This window comes from Eleginops maclovinus, chromosome 4, assembly GCF_036324505.1.
Source record: "Eleginops maclovinus isolate JMC-PN-2008 ecotype Puerto Natales chromosome 4, JC_Emac_rtc_rv5, whole genome shotgun sequence".
In the NCBI taxonomy this organism is placed as follows: Eukaryota; Metazoa; Chordata; class Actinopteri; order Perciformes; family Eleginopidae; genus Eleginops; species Eleginops maclovinus.
Genome location: NC_086352.1, coordinates 15282754 through 15305580, shown reverse-complemented (window position 1 = coordinate 15305580; position 22827 = coordinate 15282754). Strand labels below are relative to the sequence as shown.

The following is a 22827-nucleotide window of genomic DNA, read 5'->3' as shown; positions in this document are numbered from 1 at the left end:
GGGATCAGAATTGCTTAGTAAGTGCTAATAAATTAAATTATTGCGTGGATGACACATTTTCTGCAATCTTTTATTAACCGAATGTAAAATTAGACACTTGTGAACCAAATCTTTGTCATTTAGTGCATCATTTTCTAGGTGTCTTATACTGTTGCTTTTGACTCATAACCATCTGCTCAAAACCTAAAGAATATATTTTTTGTGTTTACTTGCGTGGTAGAATTTACAAAAACAAAACATGTCGTAACTAACATGGTGAAGTACACATACTACAGAGAAAAAATGGAAATGGAAATAGCCTTCTTCAGGAATCCCGATGCTAAAGTCCAATACCAATGCCTGACAGAGAATATAACATATGGTTTGAAAGTCTTTTACTTTGAATGTTTAGAGTGTTTAAACCAAACTGGATGAAAGCCATGATGTCACAGCCTGATTATACATGGTTTCAATTACAGTACCATATTAAAGACATAGGAGTGGTTTAATTTGTATTAAGGGTCTGAAGTTGGCCCTCCAAAACTACCTCCAATTTGTGTTATTTCATGAACAAATAATTACTAGTTCATATTTAGTCAGAACTCTTCTCTGCATGGCTCCACCTTGTGGAATAACTGAACCTTTACGTATGTGCCAGACGCATATCAATAATAGGAATTGTCACCATTCAAATATTTAAGGTAACATTTAAAATGTATACTTTTCATGATTGGAAAATATATTAAATTCAAGTCACATTTTAACAATCTCATATATTCAATAAAAACTTTTCAAATAACAATTATATCTGAAAGGCTAAGGAACATGAACATAAACTACCCACTATTACGTATTTAACATAAGCACTACCCTAAACATCAACGGCTATAAAATAAACCACACAATATTACAGCATTGTATTGTGGATAATATTAATCCCAAAACGTTTTTTATAACAGTAAACCACTGACATTAACTACTTTTCTGCAGTAAGTATTTGACTTCATACACTTTACCAAGGTTTAAGCCTACTGATAGTACTTTTAAGCAGGACTTTTATGAAGAGGTATATTTGCAGTATGGTATTTAAACAGGCACTTACGATATAATAATAGTAATAAATAAGTGACTAATACTTTTACATTCCAAATTGGAGCACTCTTCATAATGAGAGGTCTATCTATGTTAAATGTGTACTTCAAATCGGTTTTGATTAAGATTTATGTACCTTTTCTAAAGTGAAATCAGTGTAAACATGGCCCCCTACTGGCGGTTACCTGTAACTGCGGCTGTCACATGACCAGCTATTTCCTTCCGGCCCAGACAAAGCAAAAACTAAAGGAGTAGTAAGTGTCGTCACTTCCAGCCGGGTCTAATGCACCAACAAACAGTCCTTTAAAATACACTTCTCTTGACATTATGATACGGCAATATTGGGACATTACATAACAATACATAAAAGTGGTTAAAGTGCACATAACGGTACCGCGTGCTCACTTCGCCAATCGACGTCCTCGGTAGTGACGTAGCTGTCTCATCCTACGTATGTCTTGTTCCTTTTAGACAGGCTGCAGCGCGGGAAAACAAGAGGAGTAGATGTGAGGCTGGAAGCTTTTGGTAATAAAATAATCTTGCTAAATTGACAGCTATGGATGCCTCGGAGGTAGAATTCCTCGCTGAGAAGGAGACGGTGAAGATCATACCAAATTTCAGTTTAGACAAGATCTATTTGATCGGGGTAAGTAAGTGAATAACTTTGTCAAGACGTTGTTTTCAAGGTTACTACTGTTTTGTCTTGGGTTAAATAGTTTGACTTTAGCCAGATACTGATATAGTGCATACCGTTACCTACATTGTCTCAATAGTTAAGGTTAGCATGTGCCAAACCTTTCAGTCTGTTGTTGATTTGTCACACAATGGGGATTCAGACCGGGTCGCTTCGTCCTCATGTGAAGCAGTACCGCAAGCTGTAATCAATGCAACGCTACTGTTTATATGATCATACAAATGGGAGTCAGTTTTTTTTCCTGTTGCTGTCCTCAGGGGGATCTGGGTCCTTTCAACCCCGGACTGCCTGTCGATGTTCCCGTCTGGCTGGCTCTAAACTTGAAACAAAGACAGAAATGTAGAATTGTTCCTCCTGCGTGGATGGATGTCGGTAAGATATACAATGCATACCTATCTGTTTATATTTCTGAATTGCTGGGCTAACTGAATACTTTAAAATAAAAAATAAAAACATGAAAAGTTGCAGTTAACTTCCAAATGAATCCATTTCTGTTTTACAGAGATAGGATCATATAATGCACCAATCTGTAACAACTTCTTATCTATGGTAACATTGAAATCCAAGGCTCCATGTTAATCAATGATGCATCAGTCCATCATATGGAAATACAGTTTATCTGTCTTTTGCATAATTTGAACACCTTTTTAAAGTGTGGATCATAAGGCAGACATGTTAATCATTGCAACAGCGTGGCTCGTGGGTGTATCTTTTTTTTTTTTTGACTACAAGGAAAGTCCAAAGAATAAATATAATCTGATATGGCTGCAAAGGATGTAATTTTTTCGAAGGATCAATTCCTTAACTCAAGCAAAGTAAAGTACAGCTCCAAATTTCAGTTTTCCTAATCTTTCCTATATCATTCAGTTGCTGAAAATACTGGAATTAGGTCTTCTATGACTGGCACATGTGAGAGGTATTGACATTCTGACATTGCGACACATTCAATTACTGTTTTTGTCTTTCCTGATATTATGCAGATAAACTGGAAGAGATGCGAGATCTTGAGAGGAAGGAAGACACCTTCACTCCTGTTCCCAGTCCGTACTACATGGAGCTGACCAAACTGCTTCTGAACTAGTGAGTCTTTTAAATGTGAATAATCCCCATAATCCTGGATGCTTATGGTATTCAAACTATGCTTAACATGCTCCCTTATTGTCTGTTTGTGGTACTACATTTCTTACATGACGGTTAATATGTCTCTGTAGTGCGTCTGACAACATCCCTAAAGCAGATGAGATCCGCACGCTGGTCAAAGACATCTGGGACACACGTATTGCCAAACTCCGCCTCTCCGCCGACAGCTTCATCAGTCAGCTGGAAGCGCATGCCAAGGTAAATCATGAAGAATCCCACGCTGAGCCTTCAGTTTACACGAACCTTTAAAGATTATATAGTAAAGCAAAAAAAAAATCAAACGATTGATAAAAACGTTTGACAGAAAGTTCTTTATATGTTCGACAGAGTAATTAACAAAAAGAAACATAACATTGTAACATGGCTACATGTACAATGTCATTTGAATGGCCACTGTAGGAGGTGTTCAAATTCAAGAATTTTGAATTATTTTTGTGCTCTAAAAGGCATCTTTAAGTGATGAAAAGCTTTTGAACATTCATCAGGGAATGTGAACCTTGGAGTGCTGTAATAACAGGATTAACAGTCAGTGTTTTAGGATTATCCTTTTAACCCCACATCTTTTGGCACTTCTGCTTCCTGTGTCATATTAAAATCCAGCAAATATGAGCTCAAGTGTTCGCAGCTGAATGGAATCATGTTATTTAGACTTGTTTAAAACTAAGCACCTTGAGATGATGTTGTTTTTAAAGTGTGCTATACAAATGAAATGTATTATTATTAATAATAATAAGCATCTCTCCTTTGTAACTCTGGTTCCTCCCCTCTATAGCTGGACAACCTGACCCTGATGGAGATCAACACCATACGAGCGTTCCTGCTCGACTCTCTCAACTGCATGTACAAACTTCGCTCCAATCAGCAGCCCGGGTCCAGTAAGGGACAGTTCACAGACTTTTAAACCCCAAAATCAAAGCCTGCTGCACGGGTTCCCATCTTGTCCCATGATCTCAAGTCTTCGATTGCACTTAAAGAGACATTTGAAAAGGTCTGTGTTGGCTTTATTACAGACTTTTTTTTTGTGGAAATATCTTTGAGACAACTTTATGAATGCTGCTGCTGTATCAAAATGCTTAAATCTAGAGCAATATAATAATGATTTCTGAAAACCGAAATGGATGTCTTTAAGACTAGACTGTCTAAAACCATTGACAAGGTACATGTCCATTGGTTTAATGTCAAATGTTTAAAGCACTACGTTAGCAGAACTTTAAATGTTTGCCAATAACGGTGAATGAACAAATATTTAATAATCTAAAATCCTCATGAACCTACCCACACAACGGCACCCACAAACACACAAAGGTTGATATTTAACATTTTTGAAATATTTTATTTCTTTTTTGTCTGAAATCACAGCCATATATTCATAAATACCTAATTACTACATTCAACAAAGAATATATTACATTACAATGAATTCAAACAAGTACATTTTAAAAACAGAGTTTCACAGCATCTAGACATCCTCCACTGAGTAATGGGGCTATTCCATGGGCGTGCGTGGGCTGGAGACGGGGAGGCTGGGGGAGGCTCGTGGTACTGCTCCTTCCTCCCAGGTCGTTCGCAGCTCACCTCAGCGTGCCGCTTCTGCTCTGTAAAAATGACAGACTACATTCTGTTTCCACCTGATCCTATCAAATGGCATGGGGCCTCATTTATAAAAGTTGTCATTATTAAATGGGTTCTCGGAGATGCGTTTAGATTCTGTGTTTGTTCTTGGCATGCACATATTTGAAAGGTGTGAGACGTACAGTAGACACTTCAATGTAAAGTCCCTGATCAGTGGTGTTGAATTAACATCATGTGGACTGCAACTCATTCACATGCTCCCAAAATTCTTGAGGCACTTGTATTTAATATGCTGTATGTAGGGGTGGCTGTGCTTTTGTCTTTATAAATTAGATATTTTGCACATTTTAAAATTAAGATTTGCTTTGAAGTATCGAATTCCCCCCTTCTGAACACCAACTTTCCCACCACAATAGCTTGTGCAGCGTTTTAATTCAAAACAATGATCAATGCACCTCTTTTGGCTGAATCCGGGGATGAATATGGGGTAGGTTGTACATGGGGACAGGTAAATTAAACCTTTAGATTTTATTTGTAATAAAGTTTTAATCTAGTGTGATTTCAAGGCTTTTATTTCAAAACGTGTTGGCAACTTTGGATAGGGGGAGTCCTTAAAAGGAGGGAGTGCAGAAAGAAGATGAATGGGGTCAAAGGTTATCAGCAGAGGAAGAGGAATGTTGTTTGGCTACCTTATTGCAAATTAAAATTAAGAATCCAAAATGCTTCAGTTTTTAATATGTTGGCACCATGTACTCATGGCTGCTGATGAGGGCTTGTAAGGCAAACATTATGCAAACCGTCGTATTGGTGGAGTCTAATGCAATATAATGTCATAGAGTGGAGTGAAAGGTCCAACGGTAGGATAAAGCAATAATAACCAGTTTCATCAGCTGGCTGCTTACGAGACTCTTCATGTCTTTACAAAATCAAGTATGTCGAGTGACCAAAGTAAAAAAAAAGAAACTCGCTGTGGGTTTTACCTGGTTCCTGTAGGAGAACATCATAAGCTAACTAGTCCTGCCAGCAGCAGTGACGCTGAGCAGAGGAGTGGATGATGGGCGTACAAACAGAATGACACATGTTGCTGTGAAGGGAGAGGAGAGAAGGTGGCTGCCATTTCTCAGGACCTCTGAGGAAGCTTTGCTGGGCTCTGACGCCAGAGGGGGCGGTTGTGGTTGGGTCAGGAGAGAGTCAGAGGAGTATATCCTGTTCTCTCACTCTGTTACATGTCTCAAAATGAGCTGTTCTGGCCAGCAGCAGTACAAACACTAAAAGCAAGGCTTTCTTTTCCAACCCAAAAAAGCATAAACATATAAAAATGGCAGGCTTTTTTCTTTAAAAGAACAATGATTAAAGTAATAAAAACATACAAAATTCTTTTAAGTCTTCATATTATATACAATACAAGGCTGAAGCACCTTTTAGAATTCTTATTCTCAAATTTTCTATTTCGAAATAAACATTTCCTTAATTCTTTCCAAAAAATGTGCATTTTCTAAGTTCTTCCCTAATTCCAACAGTTCTTTGTAACACAGTACCACCAGGTAGTTCTTCAGCTTTTATTCTTAAGTGCATTTCCAGTTCAAAAGCTCATGTGGCCACTGTGATAAAATCAGTCCCGACTTAAGCTTTTGGAGCGTTCAAGTCTCTCGACGACACCCCTCCTGGGGCAGCTGCCCCCTTATTGGCAGGATTGTCTGTGTAGCTGTGGCGGCGAGGGATGCAGGGACTGAACAATAGAGCAGCAGGGGACTGAAGAGTGTGTGACAAGCAGGTGCATTATGGGTTGATCTTCAGGTGCTCCTGGCCCATGCTCTCTGGGTTTGCTACATTGGCACACGGTAGTGGCACAGTCCCTGGCTGGCCACAATCCAAAGACTGCCGTCCTTCACTGTATGGTCCTGTCTGCTGTGCATTCATTCATTCATTCACTCAATTCACTCATTCATCTTATCCAGCCAGTCTTATTCTCCTCCTTGGAACCATCTGGATCAGGCCATGAAAAATAAACTCTGGGTGTCAGTCTGAAGGGGGATGGCTGGGGGCCATCAGAGCGGCGGGTCGGGGTCACCTGGGAGGGTAGCCCTTGTAATGGCCGCCTCTCGGCCAGTGTGTCTGTGGCAGCGTCAAACACTTCCTGAAGTGCTCTAGCTCAGCTTGTAGCTTCTCCCTTTCCATTGCCAGCTTCTGTCTCTGGGACATCAGCTCCTACAAGACCAGGGAGACAGAGACGGACGATATTAAATATATTTAAGTTTAAAGATCCAAACAAGGAGGATGGGATTTCAGTTTGCAAAGTGTGTTACCAGGCATTCTGAGAAGTCTGTGCATGCTGCTTACCCCCATGTTATGAGATAGCTGCTCAGCGGTCAGACTGAGGTTGTAGTTCTGAGCTTCTAGTCTTCGGCACTGGCTCTGCAACACGTGTCGCTCCAAACTTTGCTCTAGAGAACCACAGAGAACGAGAGACAAGCAGGGGTTAGAGAAAGAGCCAAATCTAAAATGTAGAGACTGCAGAGGAAGGATGAATACTGCCCTCTAGTGACAAGAGACCACTACAACAATTATATTAAAAAAAACCTGACTGCTAACAAACACTAAACTATGAAACATGCAATGAGATATTGATGGCTTTTTCAGTGGGGTTATGTATCCATCATATAATAGACGAGCCATACAAACAACAGTGATGAGGCTGAAAGCAGCATTAGTTTAATCACTGCTTACCTTCAACATATTCCTGATAAGCTTCGAATATCGACTCAATCCCCTGCCACTTGGAAGCAGGAGCCTCCTCTTCCTCCTCCTCCTGGTCCTCCTCAGACTCCTCTGGAGCCGACAGGTCCTCCCTCGTCCCCGAGGCCTCCCGGTGCAGGCCCACAGAGAAGTGCTGCCCGTTGGGCTGAGGGTGAGCGTGTGAGAGCGGATGGGGAAATGGATGTGCATTTGAGTGGGATTGTGAGTGCGGCTGCGGCGGCCGTCCAGGAGCGCTCTGAAGCTCCGGAATGTTGTAGTGGACCGAGGACTCCTGCAGGTGGGACGACTCCGACATCCCCGCGGCTCCACCTACAGCACAAGATGAGAAGGGAGATTGTGTCATTTATTAACTGCAACAGTGGTTGAAAGGACTCGTCTAGGGAGTTAGATTATTCTTTTTGTGCATATGATTTTTATAAATGAATGTTTTAATAGTTTGGTGTATAAAATATCGCCAGTCCAAACCCAAAATGACAGCTTACTATCACAGAAGCCCACAAAAACAAAAAAGGGATGAATTGTGACAATAAAATAACAATTCAATAGTTGTCTTTATTTTTGGTTAATAAACCAACCATTTCAGCTCCATTTGAATAAGACTGTCACAGCAGCATGTAAATTATTAATTGACTGAATAAAAGCTTTCTGGCAGACCTGTAACATCCAGTACCTCAGTCTTATTAATGAAAAGTTGCCTGTCCTGCTAGTAACGCCCGCCCCCTCCCGCAGAGACCCCTTACCTTTATGTTTCTGCAGAGCCTTCTGAGTGGACTGAAGCACAGATTCGTGGAACTGCTGGGCAAATTCCTCCGGGGTGAAGCTGTCCCAGGGTTTAGTGCGCCCGTTGACGCTGTGAGGGCCCTCTTTAGCCTGCAGGGGGAGTGGGGGCCGCAAGCTGTTCAGCAGGCTGGAGCTCCTCTTAGAGACCGGTCCCTCACTGGGCCCCCGGGCCTTGTCAGGGTAGACAGCTGGAGAAGGGGGTTCCTTTGGTCTTAATGTCTCCCCAAGGGGTTTTGGGTGACCATTGGGGGACGCTGGGCAATACGAGGAGGGGCTCTGTGGTCTGACACTGTGTTGGCCTTCCGTTTCAGAGGGAGGCTGGGCGAATGCAGGATCTGCAATCATTTGAACATGTGTTAGTCATGATGAGGTCGAGATCCACATCACTACAGATGGAGCATCGCAATTACCAACATATCTCACCAGAAATCTGTGGTGGAGGGCTCTTACACAGCGGGTGAGGGGCATGTCTAATGGTATCCAAGGTTACACTCTTTTCTTTAATGGCCTGAAGGAGCTCCACCACCCTTTCATTATCTATGAGACAGAGGAATTAGTTAGTAAGTCATGTCTGTATATATATTTGTCATAAGGACCCATTTCTCCCAGGGTGAGTGTTAAAGGAGGGTGAGTGTGGCCTAACAGCATGGGAGGCTGTGCACTGCCATCTGTAGGCTGCAAACTGAGAATCAAAAGGATTAGACTTTAAGCCCACTGCTGCCACTCCAAATTCCTTGCCACTATGTGTGTGTTTGTGTGTGTTTAACTGCAAGTGTCTACCAACAGAACCTTGACACCTTTCTAACTAGTGCAATGTAAAGCCTTACATTATGCATACACGGTTTCCAATCTGCTGCATATAACACCGGGGGTTGGAGGTTGACATGATCATTGTTTGACCCCTTTATTATTTCCTTCAAGGCCCAAGTCAACATGCAGGATTCATGAGAACGCAGCGCATGCAAAGCAGGCCGAGCTCAGCTGAAGTGAAGTGTCAGCAAGCTGTAGAGCCGGCCGAGTATGAAGACTACTTTGAAAAAGTAAATGAACAAGCTATCAGTCTTCCTCTTAACTGCTGGAATAAGAAGTCAAAGAGGAGAGACATGATATCAGTAACGGATGGGGATGTTTGTGTAGGATGTAGGGGACGATGGGTCGTTTCTGTAATGTAGTGTAGAGGTTTCTAACTAGCTCTCCTGTCCCCTGCAATAATGCTCAGGTAAACATTTTTTCCTATAATTTCCTTTAATTTATTTTGAAATTCTAACATTGAATCCAGCGATTCAGTTTCCTGGGCACACACATTCTTAACTTAAACAATACCCAAGCAACGGTTTATTTAATTAAGAATAGCTAGGAGGCATTTTACGCACAGTTAAGGCTTTCACTAATTAACATAGTTCTTGAAACATAATTAAGCAAAACGGTTAGTAAGCAACACTAAAGACACATATTAAGGGTAACTGTTTCACAGAATCACCCACTGAATTCACCCAGGTTTTTATGGAGCAGCTTAAAACTTGATTAAATAAAAAAGTGTGAGATGGGAGTATTATAAGCATATTCTGTGTTTTACAATCACAATTCCCTCACCTCTCCTCTGCTGTCCAGTGACGTGGGACAGACTGAACGTGGTGAGGAATCGCTTCTTGTCCTCCAGCTCTGGTGCTCGGTCCATTTCCTCCGGGGTGAAGCGTGTGCTGAGTTGGGGCGCAGGAGGAGGAGTGCGTTTGGGTTGTGAGCAAGAAGGTGATGGGCTGCGCTCCCTGAGCCTCCTCCTCCTTTTCCTTCTCTTCTGCTGCACCAGCTCGTCGCGCCGGCCCACTGTGGTCAGGCCGAACACTCCCAAGAAGTCTAATTTCTGTGCAGAGAGGCAAAAGAACATCTTAATGCATTGTTTTCTCATGAGTGAAAATAACAGGAATTGATGAGTTGGCAGTTGTCATACCTCTGTGGATTCCTCCAGTTTGAGCGGCGGCTGCTCTGCTACTCTCCTGAGATGGGCTCTCACCTCCTCCTCATCACTCTCATCATACGAGTCGTCCAGCTCATAGTAGTAACCTGCAGCAAGCAAAGAAGTCACTTCTGACAACAGACTTAAAAATAAAATGTAGCTTTCTAAAGCATGTAAGAGTGCAAATGGTAGGTAGTGCAACAGCATGGTGGTACCTTTCTCCCTGGCCTCCCTTCTCCTCTTCTCCTCCAGGTCTAACTTGCTGACAGGCCTCCGGTGCTGCTGGAGGTATTCGTCATAGATCAGCATTGTTTCCAGGCCCGTCCCCAGATTGGCTACCTGTCCCATGCCTGAGCCGGGTACCATTCCTAGCCCTTGTCCATGCCTACTGTGCCCCGGGTGTCCCTGGAGGCTCTTCAGTCCAGCGTTGCTCTTCATCCCGCCCTCCATTTCATACTGGCTGGTCAGGGACAGGGACGCCCTCTGCTGGCTGAAAAAGGACTGGGTTGATTTCTCCAGATCAGCAAGAAATGTGCTGGGTTCCGGCAGGCCCGGAGGGCCTCTCAGAGGGGGGTACTTCTCCATCACTCCCCCTTCTCTCCTTCGTGCTCCATCCTCATATTTTGAGTGCCCGGGGGGCAGCCGACTGAGCTCGTAGTGTCCCATCCCTGAGGGCTCGTGGTGACGTCTGGACTCTGAGGCGGTGTCTATAAGAGATGCAGGGTTCCACAAGGTGGTGGGAGGGTGGTGCTCGCGTGGTGGCTGGGGAGGTTTGGGGGAAATGAGGGGGGGAGGAGCGCCTAAGTGAGGGTGGAGGTCCCGGCTTCCTGGTTCATGGTGATTTGGTATGGATCTGTAGAGATACAAAAGAAAAGGGTAGGGTCCGTTAGAAATACTGCACTATGCCCGTATACCAAACACATACGCGATGCAGAGACACAGCATCGTCATAAATCGCCCTGCTGATCTCCCTTCATGCCTCTTAGCATGTCGGTGGGGTGGTGTGCCTGTGCAAAGCAGAGTTATCAAGCTCAGACAGAGTAGCCCAGAGCAGAGAGAGGATGTGGCCAAAGCACACAATGTTCAGGCCTCTTTTTGATCTGTTAGGTCATTGTAGTGTGGAACGCACGCACACACACGGAGGAGGGGAGCAAGTTCAGAGAGCGAAATGCTAAGGAAGCGGCCAGGGGAAAAAAAATCTCCTGATAGAGAGTCAGGCAGAGAAGAGAATAATCAATGTGGAGAGTGAGGAGAACCATGGGCTTTTAGAAAAGGAATAGTCAATGGTACGACCAAGAGAAAAATATATATGTGAAGGGAGATGCTTGGGACGAGATACTTGAAAAGGAATAAAGGTATGGATGGTGGAGAAGAAATGGTAACTGCGAGAAAGAAAGAAAAAGCAGATGGACACTGTCCTGAGTGTCTTTCCAAATCAAGCCTGGCAAGAACGCACTGTGCATGACCAGGCAAATTATCTCTGCCTCCCTGTTTGTGTTTGCATTTGTGTGTGTGTGTGTGTGTGTGTGTGTGTGTGTGTGTGTGTGTGTGTGTGTGTGTGTGTGTGTGTGTGTGTGTGTGTGTGTGTGTGTGTGAGTGTGTGTGAATGTATGTTATCTGCAATCTGCAGCCTGTGAGCTGTGATTCTGCAATTATACAGTAGGGTTACTGATACCGGACGTGTGTATCTCTCCTGTGCTACCAGTACAGCATTAGCCACAGCCTCACTTCTAGATCGCACACAGCAGCCCAAACACAGGCCCAGTAACAAAGGAGGGTAAGCTGGGGGCTTACGCTGTGCAAGGTTGAGAGGATTAGCTGAGAATTAGCCTTTGTGTATCTTAGCTGTCCCACTCGCTGCCTGTCTGAAACCGCAGCCCATTATACATGAAACAGCATTAGGAGATCTTCTTCATCATCAGGATCCCGCTCTACTCCCTACATGAACACCTCAACACAGAATCCTGTTTACCTACACGTCAGACCTGGAAGGAAGCAGTGACAGGAGACATGATGTTTCTAACAGGGTCTTACTTTCTTCCAGTCCTGCATGAAAACAAACTTCTGAAGCCTGCCAGCTTCTGAGGCTTCAGAACGCAGACACAAATGTCCCTTCAAGGCTAGCACAGACAAACACCCCAAAAATAGTGCTGGCACTGAACGCATGCATGAGTTCCTGATAACGAGGGCAAAACAATCTGCAATCGTCAAGTATTTTGTAAATAACTACTGCTAGGCTTGAAAATTGTGGTTTAAAAGCCATGGGATGGTTGTCTCACCTGTGTGGTTCTGTCCTGTGATCTTGTGCATCTCCAGGCCGTCCTAAGTCCAGGTGCTGTTCCAGAACCTGCTGGCGGAATTCAGACACTTGGTACTGACGGTCCTCCTTCTCTTGCCGCAGCTTACGTTGCCGTGCCAGCCACCTCTCCTCCTCATTGGCTCTCTGAGCTAACATTGATGCTGTGAGCGCCGTGCCCACAGCGCCGGCCCCCATGAAGAGGCCGTGGCCTGAGATCAGACCTGGGATGGGATGATGTGATTGGACCATTGAAGGGTGGAGTCCTGGCGGGACAGGTTTGGGACCTGGAGGGGCGGGCTCTTTGGTTTTATCTGCGGTAGTGAGAAAGGACAGTGTGAACATTTTTATATTACGGCTGCAATAAATGAGAACTTTAATTTGACAACTATTTTAGCAGTACTTTAGAATAACAAATGACAGAAACGGCATGGTAATTGTGAAGGGGAAGTTGCTTGTTTTGTCTTTGCAAAAGTTCTACCATAGTAAAAAAAAAAAAAAGAGAACAGAACCACAGACTTGTTAAGCTAAGAATTGAAAAATAAACTCATTATCATTAAGGGTTGCACGTAAAAAGTGTTTTAATGCACTAGTTCATTCAAAGACCAAGCTCTATCTCAGTGTTTATGATCACATTGAGTGTAGCTTAAGGGAGCTACAGTGGGAAGACTGACACGTACCAGCCCGGTTAGGGGTGAGTCTCTCGGGCTTGGTTCGGTCCTCCTGCCCCCTCATGGCGTGGAGCTCGGCCAGGTAGTGGCTCTCCATGGCCTTGGAGGCCTGCAGCTCCTTCTCCCTCATCGCTCTCTCCTTCTGCCTCTCCAGTTCCTTCTCTCTTTCTCTCTCCCTCTCCCTTTCTCTCTCCCGCTCTCTTTCTCTCTCCCGTTCTCTCTCCCTCTCCAGCTCCTTTTCCCGCTCTCTCTCTCTTTCTCGCTCTCTCTCCCGTTCTTTCTCTCGCTCCGCCTCGCGCTCTCTCTCTTTCTCGCGTTCTCGTTCCCGCTCCCGCTCCCTCTCTCTCTGCCGTAGCTCATCCTCCAGCTGAAGCCTAAAAAACAAAAGGGGACAGAAGTAGAGAGAAGGAGTCAGTTACATGATGACATAAATTACTGCCCACTGCTGAGATCCACTTCCTGTGAGCACTACTGATTGTTCATGTCTGCGGATTCAGGGGGCTTTACCTCTCAGACTGCAGTGCCGACAGAGATGGGTGTGTGAAGTCTCCAGGGTAACGCACTCCTTGAAGGTGCATGTGAACTGCAGAGGGATGCATGGGAGGGAGAGCTCCCCCTCCTGGCAGCTGATAGAAAGGTGACCTCAAAGCAGAGAGACAGAATGGGTCATCCATCCTGGGAAAAAAAGAGGAAGAGAAGAAGTCAGTCTCTTTGTGTGACAGTGCGGCATTCACTATCATTAACCTCTGCGCTTCTCCCAAAGAAAACATCACAGGGCCTTCCATCTTTGAAGAAAAGCGGCAGCGTCTGTCAGCTAACCTCAATCACCACACGGCAGCCAGCGAGAGACTTTGCTGTGTGTTGGTACACCACAGTGCGTTTGTGTGTATGTATGTGACAGCCACTGCTCATCCCCTCATTAAATCCATTACAGCGCAGTGTGTGATGGGTGCTGCAGTGCTCTGATCTCACTGGGCTGACAGACCAGGGGCACGCAGCCTGTGAGATTGCCAAGAGCAAACAGGGTCCTTCTAAGCACACACTCAGCATACATGATCATACGTAGGAAACATTTCAAATCCATGTGTTTTTAAACAAACATTTCACATACATTTTCTGCTGCTGGTGTTTTCTGTGTATGATCACTGGGTTGTCACTCCGAAAAAGAACTCTATAAATCAATAAGCAAAGAACCTGAAACAAAACTAATTTCCTTTTTTGTTTTTGTACAGTTGTGAGCAGGAAACATCTTATCTGAGATGTATAAACAGTTCAAGGAATCATTTATGGTAATTTCCCACAAAAGCATGCATGAAAAAGCTTCAGATATATTGCATTAAGTGGCAAAACCAGCACTGGCGCTCTTATGGCTGTTCATATTTTATTCATACGCATAACCAAGCTCGGGTTAAGACTAGGGAAATGGGTCTTGCTATTTACTGCCTTGGTTTACGAAGCTTAGAAATAAATACAACTGCTTCATTAATAATTCAATACAGAGTTTTGTTTGTCTTATACTGCAAAAAGTATTAGTTACCCATGAAATCTGTCAAATAGGTATATTACCTCACTGTTAGGTGAAGAATTGCACTGTAATTTACCAATCAATACAACATTATTAAAGAGCCTTGGAGGATATAAATGACAAGACTGCAGACCAGGATATTATCAAACAAAGGCCTCTTGGCAGCAGATTTGCAGATGATGATATAATACAAAACCTGAGTAAAGTCCTCAGGGCATCCGATATGATAAAGTGATACTTGTTTTCCTTCCTGTCCATGATATAACGGAGTGTTTGGTTAAATGTGTATGCATTACTTGTATTTGTTTACCTTGAACCAGATTTCTTTTTTTTTATTTGTACTGCCATCTGTGAAAGTCACATCTCTGATATCTCTTATGCAGTAAAATAAACATACACATTAAAACAACAATATTTTACCTCTGGGAAGATGTATTCAAGGTCAGCTTTACACAGATGCATTTACTGCTGAGTGTAAGCTTTACTAATACTTAGCTCCTTCATATGCACTGGTTTGCACATTTTGCTCTCAAATGAAATAGGTGCATAGTCAACACAACAAACGAGTGGACAGGCTTACCTGTATGGCGTGAAAGAGGGGTGGGGCAGGTAGCTGGGGTGGTAGTAGGCAGCTGCGGCGGCTGCAGTCGCGGGGTCCAGGCCCAAGGGCAAAGAGGGCATGCGGAGGGCGTCCTCAGTCGTGGCATAGGGCCGGAAACCACGGAGGTACTCTTCTGGTACATGACCGGGGGGCACTGCGTTAGGCATCTGTCTGGGCAGACTGAAGTTAGGAGACGGGGTTGGGGCACAAAACAGAAAAAGTGATGGTTAGTTTGTGTCTGCTGTTGTACACACATGGCATCAACGCCACAAAACTAATGTTTGTAATATGTTGCTGCTGCTTATTTTAGTGAGTTTAATATGTCCATGAATAATTGATCGTGCACTTATCACAATGCAAAGGGAAACTCAATTTTTAATGGAAACCTTGTAAACTCCTAAATCTAGAGAGCAATGTGTGACTCACTTGAGGGGCTGGAAACGTGAATCCTGCATGACCGCTCCGGGGGTGAGACCAAAGGCATAGGGGTTTCCCAGGAGGTGGGCAGGGACTGAGGGGCCACCCTTTTCCTGTGGGTGGTTCCCCTCTGCACCCAGACGTTCCCTGCTGGCCCCACGAGGCCCCGAGTCAGCCTGGAAAGAGATGAAGAGAGCGAGAGAGAGAGAGAGAGAGAGAGAGACAGAGAGAGACAGAGACAGAGACAGAGAGAGAGAGAGAGAGAGAGAGTCTCAGTCATTGTTTGTGGAGACCTGTGACCGTCACAGTTTTCAATGCCAATGGAGCCCATCCTGTGAGAGGGGAGACGGGGGAAAGAATAGGCCTGTGTATGATGCAGCAGCCTCCCTCACTCCCTCTTCCTACCTCAGGCACCTTTATTCACTTTCCCACACAAACCTATTCCCTATAAAAATAGTCGGATAGACATTTCTCTGATGGGAATCCATGATAAAAATGGGGAAAACATCTGAGCTGTTTTTTCTCTAATTGTAAACACGAGATGTCCTACTTGTGATTAATGACGATTAGGTAATGGTAGACATACAAAAGCAGACTTTGATCTTGGCAAAGTGTGTGTGTGTGTGTGTGTGTGTTAATGTGCGCACATAACTTAAACACTAGCACCTACAAGGCAGACAACAAAGTCCAAAAGCACCATCCCTCTGCCTCTGGTTCTCTAACTCTTTCACCTCCCTCTCTCCCTTTGGCAGCAAGCCTGGTCTCACTTATCCAATCCCAACACACACACACACACACACACACACACACACACACACACACACACACACACACACACACACACACACACACACACACACACACACACACACACACACACACACACACACACACACACACACACACACACACACACACACACACACACACACACACACACACACACACACACCATCATTTCAGAGCTACAAAGACATCCTGCTGTGGGAGTGCATTTTCTGAAGCTTTGGTTTCCCTCAGCCTGCAAATGTGATCGCGTAACAGAGAGACGTACAACCCTTGTAAGTTGTACAAGGAAATTGTTCATGGAGGGATTTAAAGACACGGAAGATTTCTGCGAGTTCTCATCTCCCAAAAATCGCAAAATCAAGTTGAAGGGCACTACTAGGAAAAACGGAACAAAAGGAAAAAGGAAATATAGAGATGAAGACATTAAGTAGAGAAGTGAGATCAAGGTGGCTTTAGCCTAAATAAATTAACCTCTGGGATCCCAAGGATTAGCAACAGACCTCAGAGCAGCACTGTCCTCTCTCTGACTACTGCCTAGGATAAAATAAATCCAATTGAGGGAGCCTTTACCTCCACGTCACGTTCTGCCGCCTGACACTGATGCACTAACATCCCATCTGAAACGCCTCTTCTGTTTAGCCTCCCCAAACCCCCCTTTTGTTTCTTAGACAGCCCCCCACGTTGCAGCAGTTTAATGCTACTATTTTCTTCTTGTTGTTTTTTGCGCTTCACTTAACGGCGTCCCTGTAAATCCCCTGCACCACTTCCATCCTTTCAAAGCTTTAGGAGCACAGGGAGAAAGGTGGACGCTCCTGTCCAATCAGCAGCCAACTGGAAAAAGAGTTTCATATATGTCAAAAGAAGTCAATATCAGACTGTGGTGAGGGAGTTTTCTCCTTCTCAATATCGCACAAAGTGTCTTTTTTCTTTATCTGCCTTGAAGTCCAACACTACCAACAGCGGATGGGTGGCTGTCTGGAAGTTTAGATTTGTTAACAAACACTTCCTGACTTATTACAGAATAGATATAGTTTGTATGACTTGTCGATGATATGACTGTAGAAACAGGATGAGCTGCTTTTTGTCACACTGTCAGTAAATCAATTGCTATAATCACAAAGACCACAGCTTTGCTAACCAGGTGATCAGTGTTTATCAAAGCTGTCATTGCTTGACTAACATCACAGATGCTACAGGTGCATTTATCACTTTGTCTATGTTTGTTGTATTATGTGTGGGGAGCTAGCCCAATGTACACCTGTGCCTTCATTTGAGGCACAATTAAACCCCTGATCCAGCTGTTGCATCGCAGGACCAAATAAGAGAATAAATGTTATATACAAACAAAATCTCACTCCACTGACTTTGATGGCATAACACAAGAACCTTATTGCCAAATCACGCACAGCCTGTTCAAATCTAATTATAAGTGTTGTGACCAGAAGTTGGTGTGAATCATATGTGGGTTGAACCTGTGTTTAATATCCTGCATCACTCACAGTTTGCGTGTGACAGGGGCATGGTCATCATGACTCAGTTACTGTCCATTTGTGCAATTGCCAGACACAAATTACCACTAAAATCGAATTTACTGTTCCTTTCTGACAAATTTCACAGGAATCCCATTATAAGAGGATGGAAAAACGATTCCTGTGTAAAACAACAAAGCCTGCTGAATCTTCACACTCTCTGGTTGCCATATTAACAAAAACACCTTTAATATTCAGGATTATCAACAGACTGTCATGTAGAAACCTGTTTTATATGAGTGTGTACATAGCTGCCATGCTGCTCTTCTTTGTTACTGGAGCGACTCCCTGTGTGTGTCTGTGCATGAGGCTGTGTGTGTGTGTGAGTGCCTGCTAGTGGAAACGTATGAAAAAGGTGTGGGTGTTTCAGGTCAGCACTTTGAAAAAACACATACACCACAAAGATAGAACCTTCCACCCCCATTAGAGAGGTGCTTTAGTCACTCAGGAACCTACACGTCCGACCAGCCATCCCATTTTGACCTTTCCCCACCTGCCAAAAAACTGCTTTCTTTTTAAAACACACACTATTCACCAGCATCATGCCATATTCAAAGTACAGAGCACAAATACAAGCACTCAGACTCAAAGACATATCCATTATCAGCCATCTTTCCTCTGTGAGAGCCAGGCCCCTGTAACCCCCACTGAGGGTGGGAGACCCTGCGCATTGTAGAGCGCTCGTTTACGCCTCTCAGATGGAGCCATGAATCCAAATTGCCAATTAAAAAGCAATTACAGGCAGCAGCGGGAGCAGACTCCTGCAGTCATTAAAGCAAAATGCCAACGCACCAAGCCCTCCCTCCTTCACTGCCTTGCCCGTCACCCCCCTCCCCTGACAGACAGACTTGTATATCAGCCAGAGACACCAATCAACCCTTCCAACACACAAGAAAAGGACACAACTGTACTACACACAAGCTTTTCTTGGACGCTTAACAGGGGATCCAGAATCCTGCATCCAATATTTTCTCAGTATTTCTCCAACTTCTAGCAGACTTTACTTTTATCTTAAAATCTTCATTTCTCTTTGTGTCCCAAACAATGAACACTATGTCGACTCCATGCCGTTTCTGTTGCACTGTAAAACACAGGTTGATCACGGCATGGAAACAAGATGTTTTGCCCAAAATAAATAACTTGGCAGATGACTTGAATGATAATAGAAGACATAAACGGGAACAAAGCTTAAGGTCAAAGGGACAAAAGTAAAAGTGCCTGAGAAACTAAGCTTCCTCTCTCTATGCATCCATCAGTGTTTAGCAAAGCTCCAGACAGTATCGTATTTGTTTAAGAGGGACATTTAGATGGTGGTGTGTGTGTGTGTGTGTGTGTGTGTGTGTGTGTGTGTGTGTGTGTGTGTGTGTGTGTGTGTGTGTGTGTGTGTGTGTCTCTTTCAAAGCCCCGTGGCTCTTTGTGAGCACAGAGTAAAATATGCTTACTGAAGCGGCCCCGCAGATATAGGGGAGATGACGCCAGCTTTTGTGACGCATCCCCGCTGCTTGCCCTCCTGACCTCTGCCCCTCATCCCAACCTCATGTCCACATCACCTCCCTTAACCTCCTCATTCTTCGGTTTGGTGGCCCCACGCTGCTAGAGCCACCACAAGCCCAGTAGCGCAACCTTTTCAATTTGAGCTTGACCTCTTGGACACACAGACACTGTGCAAAACCACCCAAAGCACGGAGTTTGTGTCCGAGGATTTCTCTCTCTGGGCTTAAAAACTTGCTATGCTGAAGGAATGGCAAAAAGGATGACACTGGCTCTGGTTGACCCTTGAACTGTGAGAAGGGTCATTTTCGTAAAAGGAGAAGCCACAGGGGATGGGGTCAGAGGGGTTGTCCACGGCAGAAAACAATAGCCTGAATACTCCCACACATTACCGTCTAGCTGATCTCCTCAGTCACCCTTCGCTATCCCCCCTTCTCTTTTTCTCAAGGGAACTGTCAAAGTGTCTCAGAGGTTTCCGGATATGGCCGAGTGCTGTTCGTAACTGTGCGCTTGGCCTCGAAAATTAGCCCTGAGCCGAGATAAGAAGGCTTAAAGCGAGGCCATAATCCATAATCCACTCCTTATCAAAGCAAGCAGCTCTCCCTCCCCCTCCCCCCGATTCTCTCTCCTCCCACTACGTAACACTGCCCGGGTGTCAGGGTGACGAGGCGAAGGATGCACTTGACTGCTCGAGTGAAGGGGGTCAGGCGGGAGGTGGGGACAGGGGGGGGCTTAGTAGGCTAAAGGCTGGGCATTCGGGAAGGGCTGGGCCAAGGTCAAGTGGGAGGGGGGCTGGAGGGGCACAGATGTTAGCTGCCGTTGACGGTGTCACCTCGATGTCCCAGTGGCAGCTGGCATTGTTTAACTCATGGAGCAATGGGGCGGGGGGGGGGGGGGCTGAATGACATGGTGGTGAGGGGATTCTGAGGGAAGCAGACATTCATAGACCTGCCAGCTATGTCACATGTGCATATGTCAAAGACGTACTGCCACCAGGGGTCAGAGGCCATCTACAAAGTCCGTTATTCCCTACAGAGCTCGCCTGTGTTCATGCTTTTGCTGGCGAACATGCTCCAAATGAAAACAATCTTTGTTGCTTTAAAGAAACTACAAAGAAAGAGAGTACAACACACATTTGAGACTTCAGAAAGAGTGAGAGAGAACACAAAAAAGGGAAGTAAGAGCAGGCTCAAGGTCAGTGAGCTCTTTTTACCTGGCGTCCCTCGCTCCTCCAGAGGCCGTTGCTGGTCTTTGTTGGAGCAATGGTGACTACAGGAGGAGTGTTTGGCACGCTGTGGCCGGCTGGGGGGACCAGGACAGGCCCTGGACCAAGGGGACCCCTCTTGGGCGTGCTGACTGGAGAGCTGTGGTTGGTGGCTGGGGAGGACACTGGAGAGGACTCACTGCTGATGGAGGATGCAGCTGGAAGAAGAAAGAGTGACAAAGCATGAGTAAAGTTAGCAAGTGGACACAAGACAAGCTAAAAGTCGGGGATTTGCGTTGTTTATTTAAAAAGCAAATGTAACAATAGTATGATGCCCTTCCCTTCTTCACTAGGCAGTTGCACAACTAAAACAAAGAAATTACTCACAGAGAGAGGAGCCAAGGCCCCTATTATGAAGTGACAGTGAACAGGACGAGCAGCCCTGTGACACACACACACACACACACACACACACACACACACACACACACACACACACACACACACACACACACACACACACACACACACACACACACACACACACACACACACACACACACACACACACACACACACACACACACACACACACACACAGCAGGTGGTGAAAGGCTGGCCCAATGAGCTCCTCTGCTGCTCTGTAGCTGTGCCACATTAACAAAGCCCTCCAGGGAAACCCTGTAGCGCAGGGTCACGGTCTGGTCACATGCCTCGCTTTCCACGCAGCTCGCTTTCTCTCTTTAGTTCCAGAGCTCTCTCATGATATGCTCACATATCTTTCCCACCATACATCTTTATCTTATCATAAAGTCAACACTTTCGGTGTTTCTCGTCTGCCCCCACTGTCTCTTTGCTACTGAGTGTTTTGTAATTACTCTGTCTTCCTTCTTTTAACCAGTGTCTCTCTACTTCCTTTCCGAACTTGGCGTTACCCCCTCTCCTGACAGTACAGTGTGCTGTAGGTTTCAGAGTGAACGCAGCATCACAGTCAAACTGGGTCACAACCCTCTCAGTGGAGCACACACTTCAGCGCGGCTGCAAGGGCAGCGGGAGAAGAGCGTGTGTGTGTGTGTGTGCATGTGCAGGTAGTGTGCTTTGGTACATAAACAGGCTCACGTGCAGCCACAGGAGCTGAAACCTGGGGCCAATTTCAAGTCTACTTCCTCTCCAACTATCACCGTGACAAGCACAACCACAGCCCTCTTACTCAACTGCCATCCCTGCCTTGGTTTCCGGGGCAACACAACCTAACAGACAGCGTCAGCTTATGGTAGGTGCTGTCAGTATATTGACCGATTTTAAACACCTCATTCTAACTAATACCACTAAATAATGGACAAAAATCAACAAAGGCAGAGACGTGATGGTGTAGAGAGGATTTGAAAATCTATGTGCGAGGTGTGGCAAAGGGAAGGTGGGAGTGTGGGGGGGGCATAAAGAGAAAAATGTGAAGATAAGGTGGTGAGGAAACGTGTGATGTGTGACATTAAGATGAAAAATGATAGGAGTGATTCGAGCAAAAAAGAAAAACAGCAAGTGAGAGTGCAAAAGAGGTGCAAGGTGAGGCAGAGAAAAAGACAAGAGGAAAGCAGAGAGATAAGGGGTGGAGATGGGTGAGTGGGTGGCGGGGACAGGGTGGGGGACATTGAGGGGGGGAGGCATATCTTGTCTGCACAATGGCAATTAGTGGCCTAATCCTCCCCCCTCACCTCGGAGAGCCATTACTCTCCCGTGCAAGACTAGGCCAATCAATAGCAGCCCACTCAGCCTGGGGAATGGAGCTACACTTAATACAGCTCTAGTGTCACAGCCTATTCACTCACCACACACAGACACACACTCTCACAACATGCATGCACAAGGATAGGGGGGGGGGGGGGGCAGAGAGGAATGGACTGCTAAGCAACAGACCTCTACTCCATCTATTTTCCTCATCCCCCTCGCTTCCCATCTCCTCCTCTTCCATGTAGAGGCAAAGCAGACTGGAGGAGAGGCAGGGCAGACTAAATAATTAAGAGCAGGAAGAGAAGCAGGTGAGGGGAGGAAGGAAATAAAAGAGACACAGGCTGTCTTCCACTGGCTTTACTCTCTTTTTGCAGCGCGCAGAATGTGTGTTCACATCTAGGCGTCCTTCCTCGCCACGTATACACAAACAGCTATTACTCCTCTATCATTCCCTCCCTCTCAACACACAACCCACCTACCATTTCTTCACTGATTCCTTTTCCTTCTTTACTTCAAACACAGTGCCAGCCAATCAGACGCAGACCCGTCAGACATTTCCATAAACACATGTACGATACTTGGGCCTAATGGGATATGTCTACACGTAT

General features: G+C 45.0%; 2 protein-coding genes across 8 annotated transcripts in view; one reads left to right on the top strand and one right to left on the bottom strand.

Annotated features, from left to right (window-relative positions):
• The first annotated feature begins 1420 nt into the window (after positions 1-1420).
• gins2 (GINS complex subunit 2) lies at positions 1421-4598 on the top strand. The gene is made up of 5 exons (XM_063881427.1): positions 1421-1717; positions 2023-2137; positions 2746-2845; positions 2977-3103; positions 3678-4598. Exons 1-5 carry the CDS (start codon positions 1628-1630, stop codon positions 3804-3806), a joined length of 561 nt encoding a protein of 186 aa, XP_063737497.1. The 5' UTR covers positions 1421-1627; the 3' UTR covers positions 3807-4598.
• The window catches only part of gse1b (Gse1 coiled-coil protein b), a 108633-nt gene continuing 90023 nt past the window's right edge, over positions 4218-22827 (bottom strand). For 5 of the 7 annotated variants that reach the window (XM_063881421.1, XM_063881422.1, XM_063881426.1 and 2 more), the window contains exons 3-17: positions 20501-20709; positions 15488-15654; positions 15041-15241; positions 14047-14106; positions 13443-13610; positions 12945-13309; positions 12248-12578; positions 10184-10821; positions 9963-10075; positions 9608-9875; positions 8438-8551; positions 7975-8349; positions 7205-7543; positions 6818-6921; positions 4218-6685 (exon numbers count right to left, since the gene is read on the bottom strand). In XM_063881421.1, the coding sequence (XP_063737491.1) occupies positions 6545-6685; positions 6818-6921; positions 7205-7543; positions 7975-8349; positions 8438-8551; positions 9608-9875; positions 9963-10075; positions 10184-10821; positions 12248-12578; positions 12945-13309; positions 13443-13610; positions 14047-14106; positions 15041-15241; positions 15488-15654; positions 20501-20709 (3593 nt within the window). In that variant the 3' untranslated portion in view covers positions 4218-6544. The remainder of the gene's footprint in view (positions 6686-6817; positions 6922-7204; positions 7544-7974; positions 8350-8437; positions 8552-9607; positions 9876-9962; positions 10076-10183; positions 10822-12247; positions 12579-12944; positions 13310-13442; positions 13611-14046; positions 14107-15040; positions 15242-15487; positions 15655-20500; positions 20710-22827) is intronic. The other 2 variants (XM_063881425.1, XM_063881424.1) reach the window with 2 other exon arrangements.